Here is a 12,494-nt window from a genome sequence, read left to right as displayed (position 1 = left end):
ATTATGAACCATCCAGACCTGTCAGGTGATCAGGGACAGGTCTGCTTTCTGTCGCCAGAGTCAAAACTAAACATGGAGAAGCAGTGTTCAGTTTTTATTCACTTCACTTACAGTTCTTTTAAAGGCTGAGGACTTTTCTGTTTGCTGCCGCCTTTTTTAAATCAAATTTGAGGCTTTTGATTAATATCTTATACTGCACTGTAACTTTCCTGTTTTATCTGTCTTATTCTATTTTAGCTTATTTTTATTTCCAATATAATACTTTTTAATTGTATTTAAATGTCTTTTAATATTTCCTTATGTTGCTTTTATATTCCGATGCTATTCTTGATGGCTTTTATGCCCTATGTAAAGCACTTTGAATTTCCTTGTTGTTGAAATGTGCTACGCAAATAAACTTGCCTTGCCTTGAGACATGACTTGACGTGACCTTGAGAGGTGGGGGGCAGTGGTATCTCAGCAGCCTTTTAGGAGAGATGTATTTCAGCAGACTGTGGGACCAATATGAGCTGTAAGTGTTGGAAGCTTGTTGGTTGTTAGAAATCATAGTAATTCACTGAGCTCTAGAAGGCACCGGATCATCCATGGGACATTGGGCCTCAAATGGCAGTGGAATCCCAAAAGGGATTTTGGGCCGCAGATGAACAATGGGTCCCCAGAAAAGACATACTGCTGATCCAGTGTTTTTTTTTCATCCACACCAAAATTTGACAACTTTGTTCCCCACACAGAAGGCTCTTTCATGTCTATAGAATAGCGCCTTTGTACATAAACTGATACTGTATGCTCACTTCCCAATCTATGATATTTGCTTAAGGACAACTGCCTCTAGTTTCACATCACCATGTGCTAGCTGAGTTTGTTAAAAATGAGCTGTGTAGGTTGTCCATCTGTTGGACATCTCAGCTAGTGATATCTTGAACCTCAACACAGTTTAACAGAACTTTACCTGTCAAATTTCAGTTCAGCACTGAGATCTATCTACCTCCAGACAAACTAAAATTTACCTCCATCAGCTGAGGAAGGAAATGTGTCCACTATACTGTCTTAGTATCTAATTTTATGAAATGGCTTATTTACCTAATTTCAATTTCATGTTCATAAAAATAACAAGTCTAAACATGAGATGTAGTGATTATGCCAAATTCATTTCTTGAAGTCACCAGGAGATGTGTTGTATTATTCAGCAGCACTGCATGAAAACATATAAAAATAAATCTATTACCAATTACGTGCATATGAATACAATTTGTAGGTGAGAGAGTTTACATGTCCTTGGCCTTCTGCCTCTGGTTTGTCTTTCCTTTAAACACTTTCACTGAAGTGTGCTGTGATGCATGTAACTACAATTATAAATCACTTCAGAATAATAACAACCTCTTCTAATAGTATAACCCTCAGTGACATAATAATTAATGGATAACAGTAGGATATTTGATATTTGACAACATGACTCTGAAATTCTGTTTTGTATAGCTGCTTAGTAAGTCTTCTGTGGAAAACAAATCCAGTTAATCAGTTACATGCATGTGAAATAAATTTGGTGGTGATCTGACATCAGATCAACCATTCTGAGAAAGTCTGTCATCCTGAGATATAGAACCTCCCTCTCCTTAATTCCCATGATTCCAAATGGGTCCATGTCCCTAATTAAACTGACAATTACACTTATCTGTTGGAAAGTTCATGCTATCACTCTAATTGAGCCAAAGTCCCATAAACACAGATACTGGGATCAGTAAACAGACTGAAACTGTTTCCAGTGACATGAAGTTCTGTCCAGTCTGATTTGTTCATAACAACATGATAGTGTTTATGCTGCCTTACATAATATAGACATGACTGTATTGCTATTTTAACTTGGCACATTATTTCTATCTCTGTTATAAAATGTTTTCACAGTTCGCCAAACTTTCTCAAGATGGAGATGGTCTGAGAAAATAGTGGTGACTAAGAACAAAGAAACTGTATGAATTAATAAAAGCAAACAATCAAAAAAATATTTTAAAATAGCAGCCAAGATATCTAAACACACCAAAGACTTTCAGTGAAGTGCTAGTGTAAGGGGCTCTAACATCTCTTATATATCATTAAAGCCACTGATGAATTCACCTTATAATCCACCAAGCACTTCATTTCAATTTGTAGAGGGTTAAAGCAGCATTCTACGAATTTTACATGTGTCAATTTACCAGTCACTGGAAGTACTCACTCAGCCTGTGAAACAGTAGTAGTACACACAGTAATATGTCCTGTGGAGGTTTTGTCAAGTCAGGGATATAGCCCTGATAATGTCACCTCAGTTTGGGCTTGTAGACTACAAATTTGGAAAAAAAGAAAAAAAAAGAGCCTGCATTACAAACTCATGTGGAGGTTGAAAGACATGAACATTTACCAGACAGGAAAGGTCTAACAAAAGATGCTATGGATTTGCAGCATTGGATGTTCAGAACAACATTAGCACTACTTGAAAAAAGAAGGCTCGTCATTTATTTCAATCAGACCACTGTGCACTGTGTTCACACAGACAGAGAACCTGCAAAAAAAATGCAGGTCGTCTGACAAAAAAAAGTGAACCGGGCTCAACTTTTTTCTCCACTAAGGTGTCACATTGGCCAATCAGATATGTGCAAGTGCTCATTCTGATAAATAATACTGTAACATAATGGGGGTAATTCTGTTTACCTCATTTCAAGAAGGAGGGTGAGATGTAGCTCTGATAACATTCCAAGCAGAAGGCTCGACCCCCCATGGTACAGAACTTAGTACTGGGGGCACAGAGGAGCAAGCTGCTGGCAGATCTGAGGGTGCAGGTGAAGGTTTGTGGTATGATCAGTTCCTGTAGGTAGGGAGGCACATGCCCATTGATGGATTTGTATGTGAGTAGCAGGACTTTGTTGTCAATCCTGAAGGAGACAGGGAGCCAGTGCAATGAAAACAGAATTGGTGTTATATGTTTGTATTTTCGCACTCTCATCAGCATCCTGGCAGCACTGTTCTGAATGTACTGGAGCTTCTGGATGCTCCTGTCACGGAGTCCTGTGAAGAGCGCATTGCAGTAGTCCAGTCTTTAGGAGATAAAGGCATGGACAAGTTTCTCTGCATTTGACATAGAGATCATCTTCATCATCATGTTCACATGTTAAGTTTTTCTGGAGCTTTTAATCACATCACAGATCTTTGTCAGCAGATGGCGTTTGCTCAATTGTCATACTCTGTTGAAAGTATGAAACTTCTGTCATAGCCATGGTCAGCTATGATTAGAGGGCTCTGTTAGAAGGCTCTGTTCAAAGGTGGTCTGAGCTTTGAATGTAAATGTTCTCCTTGATCTTTCTGTGGCTGTCCTCTGACTCTTGGTTGATGTCCTTTGATTTTGGATGTTAGTTTGTGCATTCTGGAAAGTGATTCTTTTTTTTTCTTTCTTTTTTTTTTTGCTAGTATCAGAAATATTTTGTATCTCGCACATTTCCAGGGACTAATGCTAATATTATAATCACTCCATGTTGATAGTGTAGACAGGGTAAAAGCACTCCCTTACGCTCTCCAGGAAATGAAAATTAATATCAGAAAATGTACTTTGACTGATTCTCATTTATTGTTTCAGACATTAGCCTATGGAAACAATCTGTGTAAACAACACCACCTAATGGAAAACAAGGAAAACTGCACTGGCAAAGACAGTCCCAGTGTTTCTCGAGTTTTAGTTCCTCAATTATAAATCATGTACACTTGCATGCTGTATTTTTCCAGCCATTGGTTTGTGTGAACATGAAGTCTACTTTTTTGTCAAAATTGCATTATCTTCGCAGAGTTAATCAGTGCAGACTTCATATGCAATCAATCTGCGATTTACAGCAGTGACAATGTAATATCGAGTCAAACAAATAATATTGTCATATTGTAAAGAAACTGATGGATGATCTGAAAAACACCAACAAAAAAAAAAAACAATAACGGTTCGCTGTCATATAAAGTAGGCTGTATGTGGTAGGGTATATTCAATTCAATTCAATTTTATTTATAACATTATTCATAACAAAAGTCATCTCAGGACACTTTTCATATAGAGCAGGTTTAGACCGTACTCCTTAATTTACAGAGACCCAACAATTCCCCCATGAGGAAGAACTTAGTGACAGCGGCAAGGAAAAACTCCCCTTTAACGGGAAGAAACCTTAAGCAGAACCGGGCTCTAGGTGGGCGGCCATCTGACTCGACTAGTTGGGTTGGGGATAAAGAGAGAAGTAAGGGGAGAGGGGAGAGAGAAACACAGAGAAGCATAGTAACAACAATAATAACAATAACAACGATAATAAAAAATAATAGAGATATGGCCAGTAAAATTAATAGCAGGAGTAGCCATTTATTCTATTTTATTCAAGTCATTTGGGAAAAACAATGCATCACTCAAAAAATAATGCTCTGTTCAGATTTCAGCTGGTGTATAATACCATCAACATCAGATCGAATCTGTTAAATATTATATAGAAAAAAGAAACGTATTCTCATTGGATAAATGGTAGATACGGGGATTTGGGGGAGACAGTATTCACCTACTTCCATAATTTTTTAGGCACCAACAATGAAATAGGCATGTAAAATAGCAACTGAAGAACTTTTACTAAGACAGGCCTGTATGAAGTGCACAATAAGTTAATAAACTTGTGGATATTAATGCAAATCATAACAAATGAGAGTGGCTAATTTCTCAACATTAATCATGTATTCGAAATCAACACAATAAGTGGTCATTATGCTGTTTGTTTTTTTTGGAGAATGAGACTGAATTAAAAAAAATTGTGGTCGACACATTACTATGTTAAAGGTGATCATTTGAAACCAAAATACACGGAAACTTTCAAACGACTCGCAAACAGAGAGTTATGAACTACGTTTCCCATGAACCAATTCGGAGGAGCGACCGTAAACAGAAGAAAGCGGAAACAAAAGAGGTTTTATAAAAACACAAACACTTCCCGGCTGTCGAAGTACTCAGGGAATAAACTACAGCCATTGACTTCGCCAGCAATAAGGCTGAAATTGAAAATAAAGAGTCGACGTGAGTTGAGGAGCGAAGTGCATCAGTCAACATGGCACTAAAAAGAATACAGAAGGTAAGTTTGACTTGCTAGCGAGGGTTAACAGCTAATGGAAGCTAACTGGCCCAGTAGAGGCTAACGTTGGAGTTCATATCCACAAAAGGTTTATCAACAAAGCGTTCAGTGCTATCCCGGCATTAAAACAACTTCTGCCGAACTTTATAACGTTTCAGGAAATAATGTGGTTGTTGACACCATCCAGAACAGACACAACAGCCGGTGACAACTCCAAAGTTTGGTGTTAGCTCGCTAACAAATAGCGAAGGTAGCTTAGTAACTACTGTGTCTGTCGGTCGGTCAGCCTGTCTGTGTGTATTCTCTAACGTATCTAATTAAAAAACAACATCCATGTTATACTCGTGCTTGTCCTCTTGGCGGTGGACAAGTACTGCAGTGAGCAGGGAAGTTACTTCACAACACTGAGTGCCATTCATTTCTAGCGGTTTCCCCGTGTTTTGCTGATACCTCTGTTAGTGCTATCAGGGCCTTAATTTAAAGTGGAGAGATAGTAGGAACGCGTCAGTTATCTCTTAACAATCACAGGTCCTCATGAAGTTCAGACTTTGCATTAGCAAGCAGGAAATATAATATTATGATGTGATAAAACACACAAGTGATTTAGCTAACTTGCATAAACTCTGTGTCAGCTACTGTTTGCTGTTTTAGATGGTTAGCTCTTCCTCTCCCTCCTGCCACTCCTTTCCATCCAGGAAACCTGCGGGAGGATAGAGGAGGATCGGGGGAAGTTGAGGCCACTTGGGACAAGTTATTTGCTATTGAAACATCAAGAATGGACGTATGTTAATTTGTGAAGTGGCACGGTGAAAACTGATGACACTTAACTAATATCCCGAATAGCCAGATCATTTTATCCACTCTACCCAAATCAATGTGCACCCATTACTGAAGCAGCCAGTGTTTAACTAGTGACTTTACAAATGAGCATGAACCATTCAGTTAGCAATTTTAGTTACATTTACAACCTGACAATACTCTGCATGTTTTTTCATGCTTTGTAAATGAATTCTGCCTGTGAAAACAGTTGTATAATGTCTTCTGTGGCTCTGGAAGAGTTTTGTCTAGACTGAGAAAATAATAATAATGATATTAATAATAATAATAATGATAATTAATATTTATTTATATACTTTTCAAAACAAATGTTACAAAGTGCTTCACAAGGCAATAAAAAGGACAGATTAAATAAACCTAGAGACAGTAAACGTAACTATTAAGACAGAACAACACTAAAGTTGATGAAGAACAAATAAAATAATAGAATATTACAGAGATGAAACAAAGTGATAAAAAGAAATAAAAACAATATAGCAAAAACCAAGTTAAAACTGATAAAAACAAATATCTGAACACATGAATACCTATCTACACAGAAACATAAATATACATGTAGAAGCTTATACACAAACAGACACACTCAACATTGGTACATTGTAGTAAAAATCATAATCAGGGCTATTTTCAGCTTAGGTGTAGAACAAAAAACCTTTGCTACAAACTGGAGGTGTGGTGTTTGTAAGGAGTTTATGTTTACCAGGCAGGCAGGGTCTAAGGGAGAGAAGCTATTGCATCATGGGAAAGGTAGGATCCAGTGTTGTTGCTGCTTGACCCACAATAGAGATGAACAGTCAGGATATCTCTAACGTTACCTCCGCTGCAATGTTTTTGGCTATTTTGGCTCAAAAGTACCCCCAACTTTATGGAGGTGGAATACTAAATTCCTGGAGTATTCCTTTAACACACACACACAAAAAATGTATATGTTGTAATAGCAGCAATAACATCAGTGAGAGGAAGAAGGAAGGTAGCATTTTTTTTTTAAAAGAGAGGAAGTTCATTCTTGACCTTGAAAGCAGTAGTTTGACAAACAAAACCAACCTAACAATAACTCAAGCTCCAATTACCACTTCATCCACTGAGGAAGACCACGAGATACAGTTGAAAGCTAGTTAGTGGATCTTGAGTGAAGATGAAGTGTTAGTTTTAGGGATGTGTGCCGATATGTCTTTCATGGAGAAACACAGGAAGTGAGGTCTTTGGTTTTTGTGAGAAACAAAACATTGTATTTATTATCAGCATTAGTCACCATGGCTAAGATGAATAAAGACACAAGTATTACTTACAGACACTTAACTTCATCAGTTAACAACAGGAAATAACATCAAAGTCGTGTACACAAAGTTTGATTTAAATGTGATGTCAAGATGCTGCTGGAGGAAATGAAGAGTGTTATACTTCATCAGTACCTGCAGTGTTCAATTACTAACTTCAGTATCTCTGCTGTGTTGATTAGGAGCTGCAGGACCTGCAGAGAGACCCTCCAGCACAGTGCTCTGCTGGACCAGTGGGTGATGACTGTGAGTCCATACACACACACACACACACACACACACACATACATTTCAGATCACAATTTCTCACCTGAGTGTATTCAGTAGAAATACTTTGACCCATCATATGAAGAAAAAAATACCAAAAACATCACCTTGAAAGTCCAAAGATTAGAAGAACAGGTAGAGTTAGAAGGTATTGTCAGGGTTGGAAGATTCCAGTCCACATTCCAGTCCAGGGTGTTGCAGATGCAGCTAAGTGAGTCACCACACAGCTTTGTCAGCTACTACTTCATGTATAGTTTAGATGTCAGATGTCACAAATATCCATTATTCTGATCATTATTGGAGTAGTCTGCCAATAAATTCAGCAAAGTTATACAGTATATTTGCCACACAATAGTTATACTTCTAGTGGGACAGTAGCTTGCAGGTGTTTCTCTTAACTAACTGACCCCTGCATTAGCCCCATAGACTCCATTTACTGCTGATTATAGAGTTACTATTGAGTGTCCTTTTCTGTAGGGAGTAGTGAATGAGTGAACAAGGCAGGGGTCTATGTCACTAAACCCAAAATGTCTTCAGTCATTCAAGAGTTTAGAGTCAGTCATTTAGAGTTTATATTTGACATTTAAGGTGATGTTAGTCATGAGTAGTTCTTGTCTCCTCAAAATGATGCTGGAGTGAGTGAGGACGTCCTGTTTGATGAATTAAATTCCTCCGTCCTTGCATTTTTTCTCTGGCGTCCTCGCTGGGAGAACCTGAGACACGTTAGCATAATGAAAAACACATATACACCCCTCTTCTACTTTGGTTTTACTGGCAAACTACAAACCAACATTAAAGGTGCATGCTGCCACCTACTGTACCAGAGTGTGTAACATCATACTATTCACAGATGGGTTTGTCATGTGTTTGTGTAAGAGAGAGAGCCACCATGAATAAATGAATGTAGGAGAAACACTGATTGATGACAGCTGATGAACATTATCTGTGACAATGTGTACAGTTGACTTCCTTCTGTCTGTGTCTTTCCTCTTCAAAATCTAGTGTTTCATTGGCAGGCGACCATAATGGGTCCGGTGAGTATCATGTTATCACTTTCAGTCATACAGATGTGTGTTCTTCATTAGACATGGTCTGTTAGCAGCTATTAGCAGCTGAACTACTTCTGCTTTCCTTTCAGTAGGTTTGCCTCCACTTATATTTGCAATGCAGTCGCATTGTGCAACACAAAGTGCCACATAGGATGAAGCCATTGACTTTACTTTGAACTTGGCCTAAAGTATACTTTGATATTTTAATTTATTTTCAAGCATTGTTAGTGAATATAAACTAACTAATCCTCAAATGAAGGCAACTTTAAAAAGAAATGTGTGATATCATCTATAGAGTATTTGTTCACATATTGGATGCACAGTAGCTGTAAAAGTGACAGTGAAGGTTCGCATTGTTTGGGAATCCCGAAGTACTGTGTGGAAAGTCAAAATAGAATCCTTGTTGTTTGCAGTGTTTACTTCTGTTTTTCAGAGAAGATAAAGCATTACATTGATCAGTAATGTACAATAATGGAGGGTTTGATTTGGCAGTTTTCCACAACTTCATGCCACTAAAACCTCCTGTGATTTTCCTCTTTACAAACACAGACATTTTTTGAACTGTCTTTGTAAATTTGCCAGTTTAGTGGATCCACTTAGATAAAACTAACCCAGTCTAACACAACAGCACTCCAATGCATCCACCCTCCATCAAGATTATAATGTTCAGTTTTTATGTGTCAGAGGTGTCGATGTGTTTATGATCATTTCGGAGGATGTGGTTCGCGGTGCTGTTGAACTATTAGAAACACTAAGAGGTGTTTCTAATAATTTGTCCATCCCTAATTGATACAAGTGGGATGGACGAAACATTAGAAACACATCCAGCTATGACAATGCTTTTCATTGTGAAATGTTGAACTGACAGAAATGTCTCACATGTCTTCATGTCAGGGTGACAGTCCTTACCAAGGGGGAGTGTTCTTTCTCACAATCCACTTCCCCACCGACTACCCCTTCAAGCCACCAAAGGTAAGAGCTGAGCTGTTATACTGTGGAATGTCATCACGGTCTTCAGTAAACAAGGCATTTTTGTCTAATATTTCAAATGTGTGTGTGTTTATTCTACAGGTAGCATTTACAACAAAGATTTATCACCCAAATATAAACAGCAATGGGAGTATCTGTTTGGACATTCTACGGTCACAGTGGTCTCCTGCACTAACAGTGTCTAAAGGTAACTGCAGTCTCCTGTTGCTTTCACTGTATTCAATGTAACCGTGACACATGAGAACATAAGACAAAGCAGGAGTATGCTCATGTCAAACTGCCTTCGTCCACATGTATTCTAATCTTTATTTCCTCTGTCTTCCAGTTTTATTGTCCATATGTTCATTGCTTTGTGATCCAAACCCAGACGACCCCTTAGTTCCAGACATAGCACACATCTACAAGAATGACAAAGACAAGTGAGTACACACGCACACAGGCTCAGGCGCTGCAGTCGTTGTGATTGTGCGTACTCCGTGATGTCAGTATTGATGATTTCGTCTCTTTTTCTTTTCTCTCCTCAGATACAACAAACTAGCAAAAGAATGGACCCAAAAGTATGCCATGTAAAGAAAAAAAAAATATCAAAGAAAAAAAAATATGCTGAGAATTTTTCTTTCCTTCCTTTTTTAAAGTCACAACACACTGTAAATGATAGTATGGAATAATTAAGTACTCATAGATAACATCCATCAAACTGTACTGTCATCAACATTATTATTAATCTGAGACCATGACATATTCATTATTTGTTTTTGAAAGGGAGCAAAGGTTTTACTTTGAGCAGATGAAAAAGGTTGCCTGTGCTCTTTTAAGGGACACCTTGACATTTTAGTTTTGCATGTTGTTTTTATGTCAAGGAGATGTTATTTATGAAACCCAGGTTCATTACAAACTGATTCAAGCAAATGGACAACAAATCCACCATATAACCAATCAGCAACAAGCCTTTTTTTTTTCAGAGGAGCTGAGTAATAGTTCAGTAGCAAAGTATACTTGTCGGACAAGCTGCTCCATAACTGGAAAAATCCCAGGTTCAGTCCCTGCTGCGTCATCATCAACAGCCAGCAATAAAAACACGCTGAACCTCAGAAACGTTCCCCCACTCTGACACATGTCTGTAAAACAAAAGAATAATGACATAATTATATACTTTTTTAACATCACAACTCCAGCTCATGTTCATGTTCTGGATGATGGAGGGTTTTGTTCTTTTGCATCTTGTAGCAGACAAAGTTGAATGAAACAATATACTGGTGCAGTTGCCCTGAAAATGGGAGCAATTACAAATCAAGTCATGTATTACTGTGTTCTTCATCTCTTAAGGTTTATTATTATTATTATTATTATTATTATTATTATTATTATTATTATTATTATTGTATAGTATTAAAAATCTCTGGAACTATATTATTGTTTTATTCTGTTTCATTTACATTTGAGTCATCACCATGTAAATCTGCCATTAAAAACGATGTAGTCTTCTCCCCTGAGAATAGCTGTAATGTTGGCTTTTCGGTTGATTTACACAGGCACAAAGATTCGATTTTTAATCCAGTCAAACTTGCATCTAAGGGTTAAATATGTTCTCCTGTTTGACCTCTAGTCTGTGTGTATATCTATCTATGCTACAGAAAGGGTTAAAATTCCACTTCCTGTTCCTGTGTAAACAGTCTCTCACTTGTGTCTTTGAAGCCTGTGTGGCACCTTTTGTACTGAATTAAAGAATGGTACGCTTTTTATCATGACTTCATGGTCTAGCTCAGTTTGTTAATGTTGATCTATATGATCTTATTCTGTTGACATGGTCTGATTTAGTGATCATATTGGTTGGTACTAATAATTCAGTCATAATTACTCTACAGTAGCATTAAAGGCAACCATACACTTGTATGCTGTGATTTACAGGAAAAAAGGGTAGTAAACAATACCCATCATCAACAGACACGTAAGGAAACAATAGCAGATAATAATACACGCTCTGGAACAAATTTTCTGTTAAATTAGCTCAGATCACTTATATTTGTAAACCTTGAGATTTCAGGGCTGCGGGGCTGTTCCCTGCTCTGCTGGATCAGCACAATCCAGGCGGAACCTTATCAAAACACATGGAAAAAGAACACAAACTGTAAGCATGAATGACAGCAGAAGCTCTGATAGAACAGGTACAATGTGTAGATGTATTAACACTCAAGGTGGCTGAAAAATTACAGCATAACACTTAAATACTTCAAATCACAGTGAACACACAGTGATTGTTCACAATTAAGATCACAGTCTATTCAATAATTAGTCAGAAATGAATTAATGTCTGTAATGTATTCAGAGGTTAACAAGCAAGTTAAAGGAAATATAAATCATGTGATACCTGATTCTCCATTTTTGCGCCCTAGGTGGATGCATAACAAGTCACCAAGTATATCACATTGGACTGTATTACATCATGTAACCACAACTGCAGACTGCACATCCTATCCAGCCCTAATCTCTATAACCCTCCCGTCACCCCCACCGATGGGCCAAAATCTCTCTATTAAAGGGATGAATGTGTCTGTCTGTCCTTCCCATATCTCCAGAGCCGTTGATAACACACACTTGGCAGGTGTATGGCTGGGGATCCACGGGAGTACAGTGTTGTATTTGGTGCAATTTGGACATGCCATATGTTCAATATTAATGAACAATTTGAATAAACAAGAGATCAGCGAGCTGCTCTGCTCTGCAGCAGCGGGGCATGAACTCTCTCAGACCTCTGAACAACTGCATCCTGTGGCCTGCTCACTGTGATGTGTGGTCTTATTCATGGTTAACTGTTGCATCGCATTCTTAAGCTCTTCCAAAGATGAGAGAGAATCTAAAACATCCACCTGTTCTTTTAGAAGTGATGAGAGTTAATGGTGAAAGAAGTTAATTCACAATACCAGTCAAGTTTTGACACACATTCTCTTGAGTGAGAAAGT

General features: G+C 37.9%; 1 protein-coding gene across 2 annotated transcripts; it reads left to right on the top strand.

Moving 5' to 3' along the window:
* Nucleotides 1-4,905: 4,905 nt before the first annotated feature.
* ube2d1b (ubiquitin-conjugating enzyme E2D 1b) lies at nucleotides 4,906-11,282 on the top strand. Of its 2 annotated transcripts, XM_042398251.1 has the most exons (7): nucleotides 4,910-5,114; nucleotides 7,411-7,474; nucleotides 8,498-8,529; nucleotides 9,439-9,516; nucleotides 9,616-9,721; nucleotides 9,860-9,953; nucleotides 10,059-11,282. In XM_042398251.1, exons 1-7 carry the CDS (start codon nucleotides 5,091-5,093, stop codon nucleotides 10,102-10,104), a joined length of 444 nt encoding a protein of 147 aa, XP_042254185.1. In that variant the 5' UTR covers nucleotides 4,910-5,090; the 3' UTR covers nucleotides 10,105-11,282. The 2 variants fall into 2 exon arrangements, with proteins under 2 accessions (XP_042254183.1, XP_042254185.1); XM_042398249.1 differs by having other exon boundaries at nucleotides 4,906-5,114; nucleotides 9,439-9,721.
* The last annotated feature ends 1,212 nt before the right edge of the window (nucleotides 11,283-12,494 follow it).

Source organism: Thunnus maccoyii, chromosome 20, assembly GCF_910596095.1.
Source record: "Thunnus maccoyii chromosome 20, fThuMac1.1, whole genome shotgun sequence".
NCBI lineage: Eukaryota > Metazoa > Chordata > Actinopteri > Scombriformes > Scombridae > Thunnus > Thunnus maccoyii.
This window is presented reverse-complemented; position numbering and strand designations above follow the sequence as displayed.

Coding starts and splice junctions, on each gene's coding strand:
- ube2d1b (XM_042398249.1), top strand. CDS start 5,091: ATGGCACTAAAAAGAATACAGAAG. Junction 7,475..8,497: donor TGGACCAGTGGGTGATGACT/GTGAGTCCATAC, acceptor TTCAAAATCTAG/TGTTTCATTGGCAGGCGACC. Junction 9,722..9,859: donor TGCACTAACAGTGTCTAAAG/GTAACTGCAGTC, acceptor TCTGTCTTCCAG/TTTTATTGTCCATATGTTCA.